The 12,895-nt window shown below is 36.0% G+C and overlaps 1 protein-coding gene across 1 annotated transcript; it reads right to left on the bottom strand.

The window, feature by feature from the left end:
- Positions 1-384: 384 nt before the first annotated feature.
- FBXO43 (F-box protein 43) lies at positions 385-12,664 on the bottom strand. Its single transcript, XM_008689348.2, is given in 7 exon segments — positions 385-855; positions 959-1,162; positions 5,222-5,324; positions 8,121-9,576; positions 12,489-12,517; positions 12,519-12,557; positions 12,654-12,664. Coding segments are annotated over 7 exon segments (2,091 nt in total). The 3' UTR covers positions 385-606.
- Between the last annotated feature and the right edge of the window lie 231 nt (positions 12,665-12,895).

A 12,895-nucleotide genomic window follows, 5' to 3' on the forward strand; every position in this document is an offset into this window, starting at 1 on the left:
CATTAACCAACTGAGACTCTCATTGTGAATAATAACATAAGTCTAATAACTTACTTTTTATGTCTTTTTAAGTAATCAGTATTAAGTAAATTTTATTTAACCAGAAGTCTGCTTACATATGGCACTCCCAAAATTAAAAGATTGAAATTGTAGAGTAAATTCAATAGAACTTCTGAAAACATTTTATTTATATTTCATTTCAAATACTCATTTTCCAAATCTATAAGGCCATCTGTCTCAAGTTCAAAATTTGTAATATTTCTTGGAAAACTATTTTTAAAAAGTGATTGAAGAACATTTCAACACAGAGTGCTGAAATGCACAATTTTCAAAGGTTACATGAAACAGTTAAATACATATATATAACATTAAATATTCTTTATTTAAAAACACTTATTAAAATAGGAAAATGTGACACAATAAAATAAAAATTTTTCAAACTCATCACTTTAAAGAATACAGACATAGATTATGATATATACAAGATAGGAAATAAATCATCATCTCTCATTAACGGGAAATTTTGCATGCTTTCAAAATATTCATAATTTTTAAGTCAGACAAGACGTTGTGTAGGGGGAATGCTTCTTTTATTTGAGAGTCTCTTTAAAGGCGTTTTAAATTCCGCTTACTCTGGGCACTTCCTGGAAGAGCATCTTTTCTATTTCTTGGCTTTGCTGCTCCCCTACTACATTCTTCAGACCCATGATAAGCACACAAACATAACACACAAAAGTCAAAACCACAGGCCGGGCGGCTACACAGTCCCCTTTTCTTATATGGCTGGTACTTAGCAGGGGATTGGCACCTGGGGCAAGGTTTTAATGCTTCGTCAATAAATAGTGTTTTGGCAACCTGCAGTGAAAGCATACACACTCAATCTTCCAGTTTCATACACAGAGTCACTTTATTTTGGACTCTAAACATTTATTTCTAACAGCTTATGAGAAATACTCACCTTAACGTATTCTTCCTGTTTACTACTTAAGGGAGTAACAGAAGAGCTTGCTACAGGTGTCAAAACTTCTCCCCAAGGAGAAGATGTGGCAACTTCTCCTTTCTGAAAACCTGGTATCCTAGCCTGAGCTTGTACAGATCTCAAAGCTGATCGATTTAAAAGATGGAGCCGAGTGGCAGCATCCTCAACATTTAATATAGCCCCCTGCGGTAAAAGATAAGAGGGGTCAGTAATGTAATATCAAAAGTTCCAGAACAGTTTTCTGTATTTCTGCACATGTGTCTAAATATTGAAAGTGACTACACACTAAATTCCACTAGAATTTTCTCCCTAAACTTCCCTTTTTAGACAAAAAATTTTCTCTCATCTAACATTTAAATGTCAAAGAAATGAAAATGAACAAAATTAAGACAATAAATGTTAGCTTTAGGCTTGCATGATGGGTTATTTTTCTGTTTAAGGCATGGGTTGGCAAACTTATCCTGAAAAGGGCCAGACAGTATATTACTTTACATGTTGCAGGCCAGATAGTCACAGCTACTCAACTGCTATTTTAGCAAAAGCAGCTGTAGAGATATGTAAATGAAAGAGCAAGGCTGTGTTCCAATGCAACTTACTTTAAAAACAGAAGTAATGGATAGGATTTGGCCCACAGACTGGAGTTTGCCAACTCCTCTTTTAAGTCAAGGTTTAAGAAGAGGCGAATCTTTGTAAAGTTTGCTATGGGGTATCATGGAATTCTTTGAAGGTTTCTTACCTTAGCCACATGTCAGAAGAATAATGGGCCTAGTTAGTCCATGAAATCCAATTGGTTTTTACAATATGTGTAAACACTGGAATCATTTTTACACTTAAATTTTAATAAACAAGCTTTAGTATTTTAAAAGGAGAAAAAAACATATCTCTTCTCTGAACTGGATTTCCACATTACTTAAATATTCAGCCAAGAAATAGTTTCAATAAGCCTTCTATTTTGTTGAGGTTGATAATGGGAAAAAATAGGGCTGGTGTTTTTTTTAACAGATTGGCATTCTTAACCAATTATCAAAATAAAATGCACTGAGAGTGAATTTCCTCATGTGTCTAACTAAAACTGTGCTTCCTCTCCCTTGATAGTCTCCCTTTGCCACAATTGGCTCCTAAAAGTGAGGAGAGAGAAAATATGAGAAATTATAGTAGCATAAATACAGAAAATAAAATTAGCTGGTCATGAAAAATTCCGTGATTAACAGTTTAACAACACATGCATAAGTGTAATGGATGAATATGGGTTTTCCAAAATTAGAATGAATACCACTAAACTCTTTCAAGGACTCAATACACTTCTTTATAGTATATTTTTATAAATAATTTGCAGCCTAGGACACAAGCACACGACACAAGAGCACACCAAAATTTTGATGGATTTCGATGCAGTTGGTAAACACAGTGATCGTGAATAAACCAACAAAATGAGCAGAGATATACTGTTGAAACACATTTCAGCCACAGAATAAACATTCATTTATTTAACAAATATTTATAGAACTCCTAAAGGTGCCAAGTGAATAAAACAGTCTAATCCCAGTTCTCCTAGAGTTTAAAATGTGTGCTTCCATCTCTGAACAAAAGGTGGCAAAGCAGTCAACCAAGACACATGTTTGTGAAGGCCAAAATTTTTCAAACACAGTCACATCATGTTACCAGAAAATATTTAAATGTGAGAGTGGAGTCACCATGTGATTGTTCATTTCCATGATTATAAAAAACAGTGAGGAATACAGTAAATTAAGAAATTCGATGGAAAAGGTGTATCCTGATTCTAACACTCATTCTCATGGTTGCAAAGCAAATGGATGAAATTGAGATCCTATGACATGTGGCTGGTGTGTGCCTTCTAACTTTTATACAGAAGGGGCTTTCAGAGATATTACACAAGTATGAGGAAAACCATCCAACAAATTTGTCTTAGAATGTTTCTCTCTGGGTTATTGATAAACATTAGGATAGTTCACGTGGAAAGCAACCAATCCATATCAGAATAGGAGGGCAAAGTGCACCAGGAAGGATGCTTCTAGGGAAAAGGAGGAACAGGAGGAATACCTGATTTGTCTGGACTTACACAGAGGAGATTTCCAGTTCTGGTGGATAATAGGAGATGAATCGGGGATCTGTACAGAGAAACACTAAGCAAAACAAAAGAAAGAAACTGGGCAATTATTAACTCTGGAAAAAAAAGTTACACAGGAAAAAAGGTGTAATCATAGTGTACTGCATGTTTCAGCTGTCAAAAACTCATAATCTCAATACAGTCCTAATGTCAGCACCTAATTCTGATTGACTCCCAAATGGTGGTGTGGTTACGTTAGTGAGGCAGGAGAAAAGGAGAAAGGAGTTCAGAGAGAAAGGTGGGTGGGCAGGTAGCGGTAGGAGTGGTGAGAACAAACTCTTTAAAGAAAAAAGCCAAGAAACAGCAGTAAAGGCATGCTATTTAGAAATGTGGAGGTAAATCTCAAAAGGAATAACTGAATAGTTGAATGTGATTAACTTGGGGCAAGAATGAAGAGTAGGAAGAGACAGGCAAGAGGATGTGTTTTGTTATAAGCCTCACAGTGCAATTTGACTTTTTAAGCCACGTACTTGTTTTACTTTGAAAAAAAAATTTAAAAAGCAAACCAAAATAAGAAAAAAAGTTCTGGTAAGGAAAAACATATAGTCCTTTAAGAAATAAAGTTGGAAAAAAAGGTGGTGGCCAGGATATGAAGACAGAATATTTTATCTAGAATTACCTAAGTGTTGCCAAACACAATCACGTGTCTTTCTTTGTAGAATGTACAATGTACATGGAGCTGACAGTTTCATATTAATAGGTGTTTGCTTAAAAATTGGCTTTTTTGGGTGCCTGGGTGGCTCAGTTGGTTAAGCATCTGCATTTGGCTTGGGTCATGATCTCAGGGTTTTGGGATCAAGCCCCACGTCTGGCTCCCTGCTCAGTGGAGAGCCTGCTTCTCCCTCTCCCTCTGCCGGTCTCTCTCAAATAAATAAAATCTTAAAAAAAAATTTTTTTTTAAATAAGTCCTTAGCACATAGAGCAGCACTCTAAAAAGATAAGAAGTTAAGAAGGCAATTAATATTTTCTCTAGTATAAGCTCCCAGGGCCAGAAGCTGCAGCAGTAAGTAGCCAGGTGCTGTGAGTAAGTAAGGCAATATTATAGGTGAGAAGGTAAAACTTTTCTTCAAAGTAAAATAGAAAATCAACATTTTAGTTAAGTGCAGTCCCTAATATTTCATTGTAATGAGAAACCCACCAAACTGTTTCTACGTATTTATATTTGTTTATACCATGTATCACCTCAATTATTATATTTTGTCAAATTAGAAATTTACTTATGTTATTAAATACTTTCGACTAGAATAAGAATAAGAAAGTGAACTCTCATGGTTTCTTTGGGTACTGATGGCTAAGAAAGGTCTACAGGTTGCATATACAAAACCCGTGGATGCCGGAGTCCTCAGATGCCCAGTACACAGAGCAGGGTCGCTAGGAAGAATTAATCAGCTTCTGCAGGACTTTTCCTGTCAATTCAAAGCTGGTTCTCAAATCTTCAAGAAAATACAAGCTTATGATGCTTTACCAGTACTAATCTGCCACACCCACTCACTTCCAGGTCTTCCTCTCCGCTATCCTCTCTGCTGAAACGCTCCTCCCGTCTTCACCTGGCTAGCCACTCACCCCCTCATCCTTGAGATCTCAGCCAAGTTGCACTTTTTCTGAAACGCCTTCTCTTGAATCCCAAGTATCAAACACTCCTCTTCAATGATTTAATACAACGAACTCTGGGCTTCCCCTAACATACCTGTATTATAATCACCTGTTAACTTATATCACCCACGGGGTATGAGTTCCAAGAGAGCAGGGACCATTTCAGAAATGTTCACCATTGTAATCTGAGCATTTGGCACATAATAGCCACTCAAAAGACTGGATGGAAAATGCTATAAGGATATCTAATTATGAATAAGATCTGGCATAGCACTGGTATTTAAACCCTGCTAACAGCACACACACCTAAACCACAAAACCTTACAAGGCGCTCTCAATGCTAGGTAGTCTACTCCACTTATGGACTGGAAGGAAACGGAGTTTGGGAGAAGTAAAACATTCATGAGTGAATGTTTGCTAAATGAAAAGGGTTAAAAGATAGCAGGAAAACCAAATTAGGTTGTCCAGCAATATGAGATTATTTTTACAAATCCATTTGAGAAAAGTATTGTATACATTACCTCAGAATCTGCTTTCAGTTGTGAGACATAAAATTTCCTCCTCCGATTTGCCTTTTTATCTTGAACAATAATTTCACGCCAATTTCTGCTCACTTTCCAAACACTATAACAAAAAGATCGGTCTTTAGATTATATATATGCCACAAAGTTAACATTTTTTGCATATGGCAATTAATAAGAAAAACTTGTTTTAAAGATTTTGGACAGGAAATTTAAACCTAAAAATTTACATTAAAAATATGACTTGATCTACATTGTTGTCCCATATTGTTTCACCATATGAAAGAATCCCCATTAAAGTATTAAGTATATGCCAGCATTATATTGATAGATTATAATCTTATAAATGGTTAAGGGAAAAACATCATTTCCTATAAAGCTAAAATGAGTCCACTGGGAGACTGATTAAGAGGATTTAACTTCAAATGTGAGACAGAAATTAAAATTTTGGAACATGTAGAAAATGATTATCATCCATACAGCACAAGAGGTTTTTTATCTATTTCTATGAATGTACTTAATAAATCTGCCATTTTGATTCACTGGACATACTAAGTTCCAAATAACAATCATTATGATGGGTATCACTACAAAGTTCCTATTTTATAAACCAAAGTGATGGGAACGATGAAGCTAAAGAAAAAGAAAAACCTGCAGTTTATATCCAGTGATTGCCTATCTATCGATAACTTTGGTTATACTAATTATTAAAGATAATCTCTCAGCTGTTAATCCGGTCTTTTTTTTATTACTCTAACTTAAATCACTCAAAGGGAATAAGATCGGATAATTTTAAAAAGGTCACTTGTTGTAATGGAGGTAATACCGTTCTTCCAGTTACCATGGCCACTTCAGTAGCCTTGCCCCTCCCTAAGACATCCATGTGTCTTACATCGGATTGATGGAAAGGAAAAGGCAGAAAGTCACCTCTTAACGGGGAAGAAATGAACTATGCGATTGGGTATTTGCCACAGTTATTTCAACTGACCATCATCTCTCACATTATCAAGAATAGACACTGCTAACATTTTACATGCATGCTGCAGTACAAATACTATACATGTGGAGGGCTGGGGGAAAAAATAAAAATATGACTGAATATCAACTGCTCCCACAAGTGAGCACCCAGGGTATTACCCAAGTTTTTAACTGGTCTCTATCCAAACACTACAGCATACAAAAATAAAATTCCTATATTTCAGCCATCTCCTTGATTTTTTAAACAACTTGTCTCATTCAAACATTTTTTTAAAGGCACATACATACAGGTACACTAATTTGCTTATTATCCTACTTGGGTTACACCAAGTACGTTCCCAGACAAGTTTATTTAGAAAGGCCTTAAATCTTACTATGAGTTTGTGAGACAGTATTGGATTGGCAATCAGAGGGCTCAGGGCACCTGGGTAGCTCAGCCAGTTGAGTATTTGACTCTTTATTTTAGCTCAGGTCATGATCTCAGGGTCATGGTATCAAGCCTGGCATTGGGCTCCACGCCCAATGTGGAGCTTGCTTAAGAGTCACCTCTCCCTCTCTCAAAAAAAAAAAAAAATCAGAGGGCTCAATTATAGACCTAGATATATATTCCTATCTCCTTGAATGACTGTTGGCAGGTCACTTAACTTCTCTGGAACACAGTTTCCTCATCTGCAAAATATGTGATTAGACTAGATGTCTCAGAAGACTTCCAACTATGAAATTCTACAATTCTCTACAATAGCCTATAATTAATTTGTAGAGAAAAGGTGAAGAAGGGCTTTACTAGAAGTAGTGGCAATAAAAACAGCAAGGATTCTATGAGCCAAACTCTTGACATATCTCTATCAAAAAACAAATTCACAAACGTTTCCTCCATGTCCTCCCCCAACTGTCACCTTGCAGAAGTCCTGTTCAACAGGTTTCCCTCCTTCTTGGTCATGGGATTCCCAAGGGTCTTGTCTTCTGATAGTCCTGCAACTCCCCAAAATTGCCAGTATGAACACAGTCTCACTTTATTCTTTGTAATCCTAGTTCCTGCCCTCAATATTCCTAAATGTCTGTTTCTCTTAAATTATGTAGCAGCATCCAATATACTGAAATCTCTGTTAACACAAATTCCTCAGTTTCTAATTCCTTGAAATTCCCAAAAGTGATTACCTTCCACTGCCCTGTTAGCAATGAAAATGAACTAATCCATATTCCCTTGTTCTCTGGAGAAACTAAGCCCTAAAATAAAAGCTAATCATCATTTTGGATTCTAGAATTTAGATTAAATAACTAAATGGTAGCCTTCGTATGCTGTCATTTCTTAGTCACCATAATACTTTACATAATTTCTGACCAAGTGTCATAACTTTAATACAATTTGCAATCTGACAACAGGATGTGAACTATTAAATCATTAAATAACGTTTGAAGAATACAGTTTGCCATCTTGAAAATTTAAAGTTCAACGTTTAGAAACTCTTCCCAAATGACAGTGACATGAACTTTATCCAGAAGACTATATTGATGCTTCTAAAATTTTTTTAAGATTTATTTATTTATCTTAAAGAGAGAGGTTGGGGAAGGGGCAGAGGGAGAGACCCCCAACCAGACTCCCCACTGAAAGCCGAGGCTGAGGCAGGGCTCCACCCCACAATCCATGAGATCATGACTCCAGCCAAAATCAAGAGTCAGACCCCAGCCAGCTGAGCCACCCAGATGCCCCTAAAACAGGATTTTAAACAGAAGGAACTATATATTAGTAAGCTCTATTAGGAAGTTCACTAAACCACCTTTGATAAAGTGTAAGACGACCAAATATAGAAATAAAACAAATTAAAAAAAAAGACAACTACTCAACACATAGAAAAGCTTTCCAACTTAAAAAAAAAATGATAAGGAAGTTTTATTTCAGAAAAAAAAATTTATTTCTTACCTGCATAGGCTTTCTGCAGTCAAGGAATCTAAAACCATAGCGAGAATATGCTTTAAATTTCTATGTTTTAATTCTGTTAAGATGTCCAGTTTTTCTATACCCATTTTCTTGCCAATCAGTCCTGCAAGCACACACTGTAGTACAGCTATTCGCCCCCCATCCTTCTCTTCTAAGAATTCATATGCACCATTTTGCTGGGATCTTTTTCTTTTGTTTCTCATGAAGAGCTCATGCACCAACTGCAAGGCTGGGGTCTTTGATAAATTCTTAAAGCTTAAAATCTCCTTGTCACTGCTCAGCTGATTCTCCGAGATGTCTGAAGTAGCCGCTGGTGTTGCTTCAGAGTCAGAGTCCCTTTCTGTCTCAGATTGTGAGCTTTGTTCCTGAAGGGTGGACAATCTTCTCAGCCTTCGAAGATGCCTTGACTTTTTTATGGTGTCCCCCACTTTGAGAGTCCCCTTATGTTTCCAAAGTTCTCGAAAAGAACCCTCCTGGTCAGAGAGGGAATCTTCTGATTTATCCAAACAAAGGGAGTTAAAACCACTGTCTTCAGGTGTTGAAATATTGTCCCTCACTTCAGCTGAAGGAGAGAGACTTTGACTTGCATTAAATTTAATGTTTGCTACAAGATTACTTATTGGAGTCACACATAAGTTCTCATTTGTGCCACAAGTTGTTCCATTAGCAGAGGAGCCCAGAAGTTTGGGATATGTATTCTCATCATTAACAAACAGACTGCTATCACTAAGGTCATATGTGATAGAGTCTTTAAAACTATTGCCCTGAATCGGAGATATACATTCAACTTCAAATAGGCTACAGTCGTCTTTGGAATCATCAACTGTGGAAGTCTTCTGCTGAGAAAAATTAAGTCTCAATTTTTGACTGCTGGAAGTTGCTTCTTCTGTTTTCAAAGTACTAGTAACGAAAGGACTAAAACTGGTTTGCCTTGGAAAACCTGAAGCACTGCTTGAAGCACTTTTTTCTAAGTTGGGCACTTGGTGTGTACTACTTCCTAGAGAACTATTTTGTGCTTCAGAGTCCCCCCTTAGGAGAGAGAAAGATATGTCCAACCTTCGACGCAGTAAACATTTTTTTCCACTGACTTTAGGGGTTTCACAAAGTTCTGGAGTTTTATCATTTTCCTTCCTAGAAAAGACAAATCTCTTTTTTTGAGTTAGAGATTCTGAAGGATGAGTTAAGCCCAGATCTGAAGTTTCAGGATATTCATGGATTAATGTTGGGCCCTTTCCTTTCTTTCCAAAAAATTCTTGATCTGTATTATCAAAGTTGCAAGTTTGTAAGAACTCATTGTAACCACTATCTTGAAATGAAGATGTGGAACAAAAACCGCTGAAGCTGGAGTATTTGAAATCGACAGGAGAATCCACCTCATTTTCCACTCCAGTGCAAGCGTGACTTGAACGTCTCTCCGACATCTTCAAAATCTCTGTTTCTACAAAGTGAAAACAAATTTTATTCTTCCTTTGAAACGAGTAGCATAGCAGCTTACGCCAAAATACATTATTTGTTATGAATGGGGATAATAATAGAAAATGTTATGGCAATAAGAAAAGTTACCTTAAAAAACAAATCTACTCTAATACACACTCATGTGTATATTAACCCAACTTTTTAACATCATAAAAACCAAAACTTTGGGGTTATACATATTCACAGATTGCTTGGTTAAGCATGGTCTCAGCACCATGCACAAATATTTTCTTGAACTACACTTGAGAAAAAGAAAATCTGGCAGCGTCATTTTTAGCTTTTATTACCTTACAGTTTTAACAGTGCTAAAGTATATAGTTATAGTTTTAATATTCTAGCTTATTTGTACTGGCCTCTATCTAGTCAGTTGGCTATTTCCCTTCAAAGTTCTGGTATATAAGTAAAGCTGCTTAAAAAACTATATGCCAATTTTTAATCATGTTTTTGGAAATGTGTCAGCTGAGTGCTGCCACCAGATTTAACTGCAACTTGGCTAAGCAACGCTAGGATAATATTATTCATACTTGTGACAAAGGCCCGTCACAGAAATCCAGTCCCCATGACCATTCTCAAGGTCTGAGTAACCAGACTCATAACTTTGCAAAGACTCCTTGGCTGATTGATAAATTACTAATACGTTCTTCTTGAGCTAACCAAAATGAACCAGCACCCCATAGATAGAGGGCCATTACAAACCTGGCAGGTGATTCTTGTCTCATTTTCTAAATATTTTGACACATTAGGTCCAGTTGCAGGCTTGAATTCACAGATAACAGACAACTATTTGTGGGAAACTCACCCTTTATGATATTCTTGAAATTACAAGTACAGAATTCAAGTTAATTACTTTGTAATTACTTAATGAATTATTCAGTAATTATATTTGTAAGGAATGACACTAGGAAATACTTTACTCATTAGCCTTTTCCTAACAGTATTATCACATTCCTTCTTTTTAGAAACTCAAATCTTTACTCAAAGGGTGTGAAGGGAAGAAAATTATCAGAGTTTCTGACATTTCTCCAGATTATTCAAAGGAAACTAAGAAAACTGTCATTCTTTCAAAGTTTTCTCCAGACCAAATGCATGATTTTTCTCTATTGAAAGATCCTGGGAAAGTATATTTTAGTTGACTATAATGGCAAAGTAATATATTTATGCCTAGGTTGCCTACCAGTTAAGTACCTAAGTAAACGAGTTTTTAAAAACAACAACAACAACAAATTGCTACTCCAACCACAAAACAAAAGTTTCTTTATGGTAAATTGATCATGGGCAAAATATCTAAGTGTTTCTCAACCTTTTAAACCTATATTCAATTTTGGTAAATCTCATGCATCTTCTCTTCTGATCTAGATCCCCACAGATCGTAAGAATGACTGCTCTCTTCTGTACATGCTTACCAGCCAAGATAATCAAACTTTGCTTTCTATAACTTGTATTATACTTTAAGACAATTTTGTTTTCAAAATATTAAGTTAATGACATATAATGAGCTTTCAAATTACACCTCCACCCATGAATATTCCCCCCCCCCGAGAATCATTCTATAAAGTAAGTTAAAATTAGGTCAATGAATCCTTCCAAAATTTTAGAGCAAATATATGTTCTCCCTTACCACTAGGTGTCTCACCATGCTAGAATTTGGGAAACAGACAATTTGTTAGAAACAAAATGGGGATGCAGATGTCCTCTTCCCCTACCACCCATAGGCCACTTGATATAAACATATAATCAAAAAACTAATTTTTTTCTGTTCATCTACCCATCTGAAGTTGCCTCCAATGTGCTTTCTCTGTTGTCATCATGTCCATCTTTCTACTATTTCAAGAGGTTGGTCTCAAACAAAACTTGGTTCTTCAAAACTTAATTTTTAAATCAGTTAAAAAGACTCATGCAAAATTTTGAAATGCCCATTGACTTACTTAATTTTACTGATTCAACAGTTCACTAGATAATCAAACGAGCCTCCTTGATGCTCATTTTTTTAAACCAGGCTTCTGAGCGTTGAGAACACATCTCTATGTGCCCTCAAAAAAGAAAACATTGGCAAGGATGTGGAGAAAAGGGAATCTTCACACACTGCTGGTGAGAATGCAAACTGGTGTAGCCACTGTGGAAAACAGTATGGAGGCTCCTTAAAAATTAAAAATAGAACTATCACACGATCCAGCAATTCCACTTCTGGGTATTTATTCAAAGAAAATGAAAACACTAATTTGAAAAGATACATGTACTTCTATGTTCATTGCAGCATTATTTACAGTAGTCAAGATATGCAAGCAACCTAAGTGTCCACTGATAGATGAACTGATAAAAATGCGGTACATGTATGCAATGAAATATTACTCTGCCATAGAAAAGAATGAAATCTTGCCATTTGTGACAACATGGATGGACTCATGGGGTATTATGCTAAGTGACATAAGTTAGACAAAAACAAATACCATATGATTTCACTTATTGTGGAATCTAAGAAACAAAACAAACAGAACAGAAACAGACTCAAGATACAGAGAACAAATCTGAAGTTGCCAGAGAGGGTGGGGGTAAAGGGTGGTCAAAATAAGCAAAGGGAATTAGAGGTACAAGCTTCCAATTATAAAATAAATAAGCCATGGGAATGTAATATACACCATAGGGAATACAATGAATAATATTGTAGTAACTTTTTATAGTGGCATAATAACTAGACCTATCAAGGTGATCATTTCATGATGTATAAAAATATAGAATCACTATATTGTTCACCTGAAACTAATACAATATTGTATGTCAACTATAATTCAATTTAAAAACACTTAAGTTAGAGAATAAAATACTATTTAACTATATTAAAACCAAATTTTCATTTGTTAAAGCGGAAAATCTTACCATCAGTATATCTTGAGCTCTTAGATGTCAGTTATGCGATCTTCCAAACAAGAAAATCTTTCACTTTGCCTTTAAAACTCATGCCAAAGTATTACCAATTAAAAACTTTAGTTTGGACAATTGAAACGTGCAGCAGCACGAGGGATGCTAAGATTTGAAGGGTACATAAAGTACATGCTGCAGGGATTATTCCTAACATATGAAAAGGCCTAAATCATTTTGAATTTCTTTCAGCTCTCCAGATAATGGCAATTTCAATATCCTTGTTCTCTCCGGCTAGCCTGGGAACTGAGGAACCTTCCCAAATTCAGGTTTCTGAAAATGCAGTGTAAGCCGCAGCGCTGTCATTTACTCCCCCAAGTTGGTGGTTAACGGTCTCACCAGGGCGTCTTTTGGCCCCGACCGTC

The sequence above is a fragment of the Ursus maritimus genome, unplaced genomic scaffold (genome assembly GCF_017311325.1).
Source record: "Ursus maritimus isolate PB19 unplaced genomic scaffold, ASM1731132v1 scaffold_9, whole genome shotgun sequence".
NCBI classification, from domain to species: domain Eukaryota; kingdom Metazoa; phylum Chordata; class Mammalia; order Carnivora; family Ursidae; genus Ursus; species Ursus maritimus.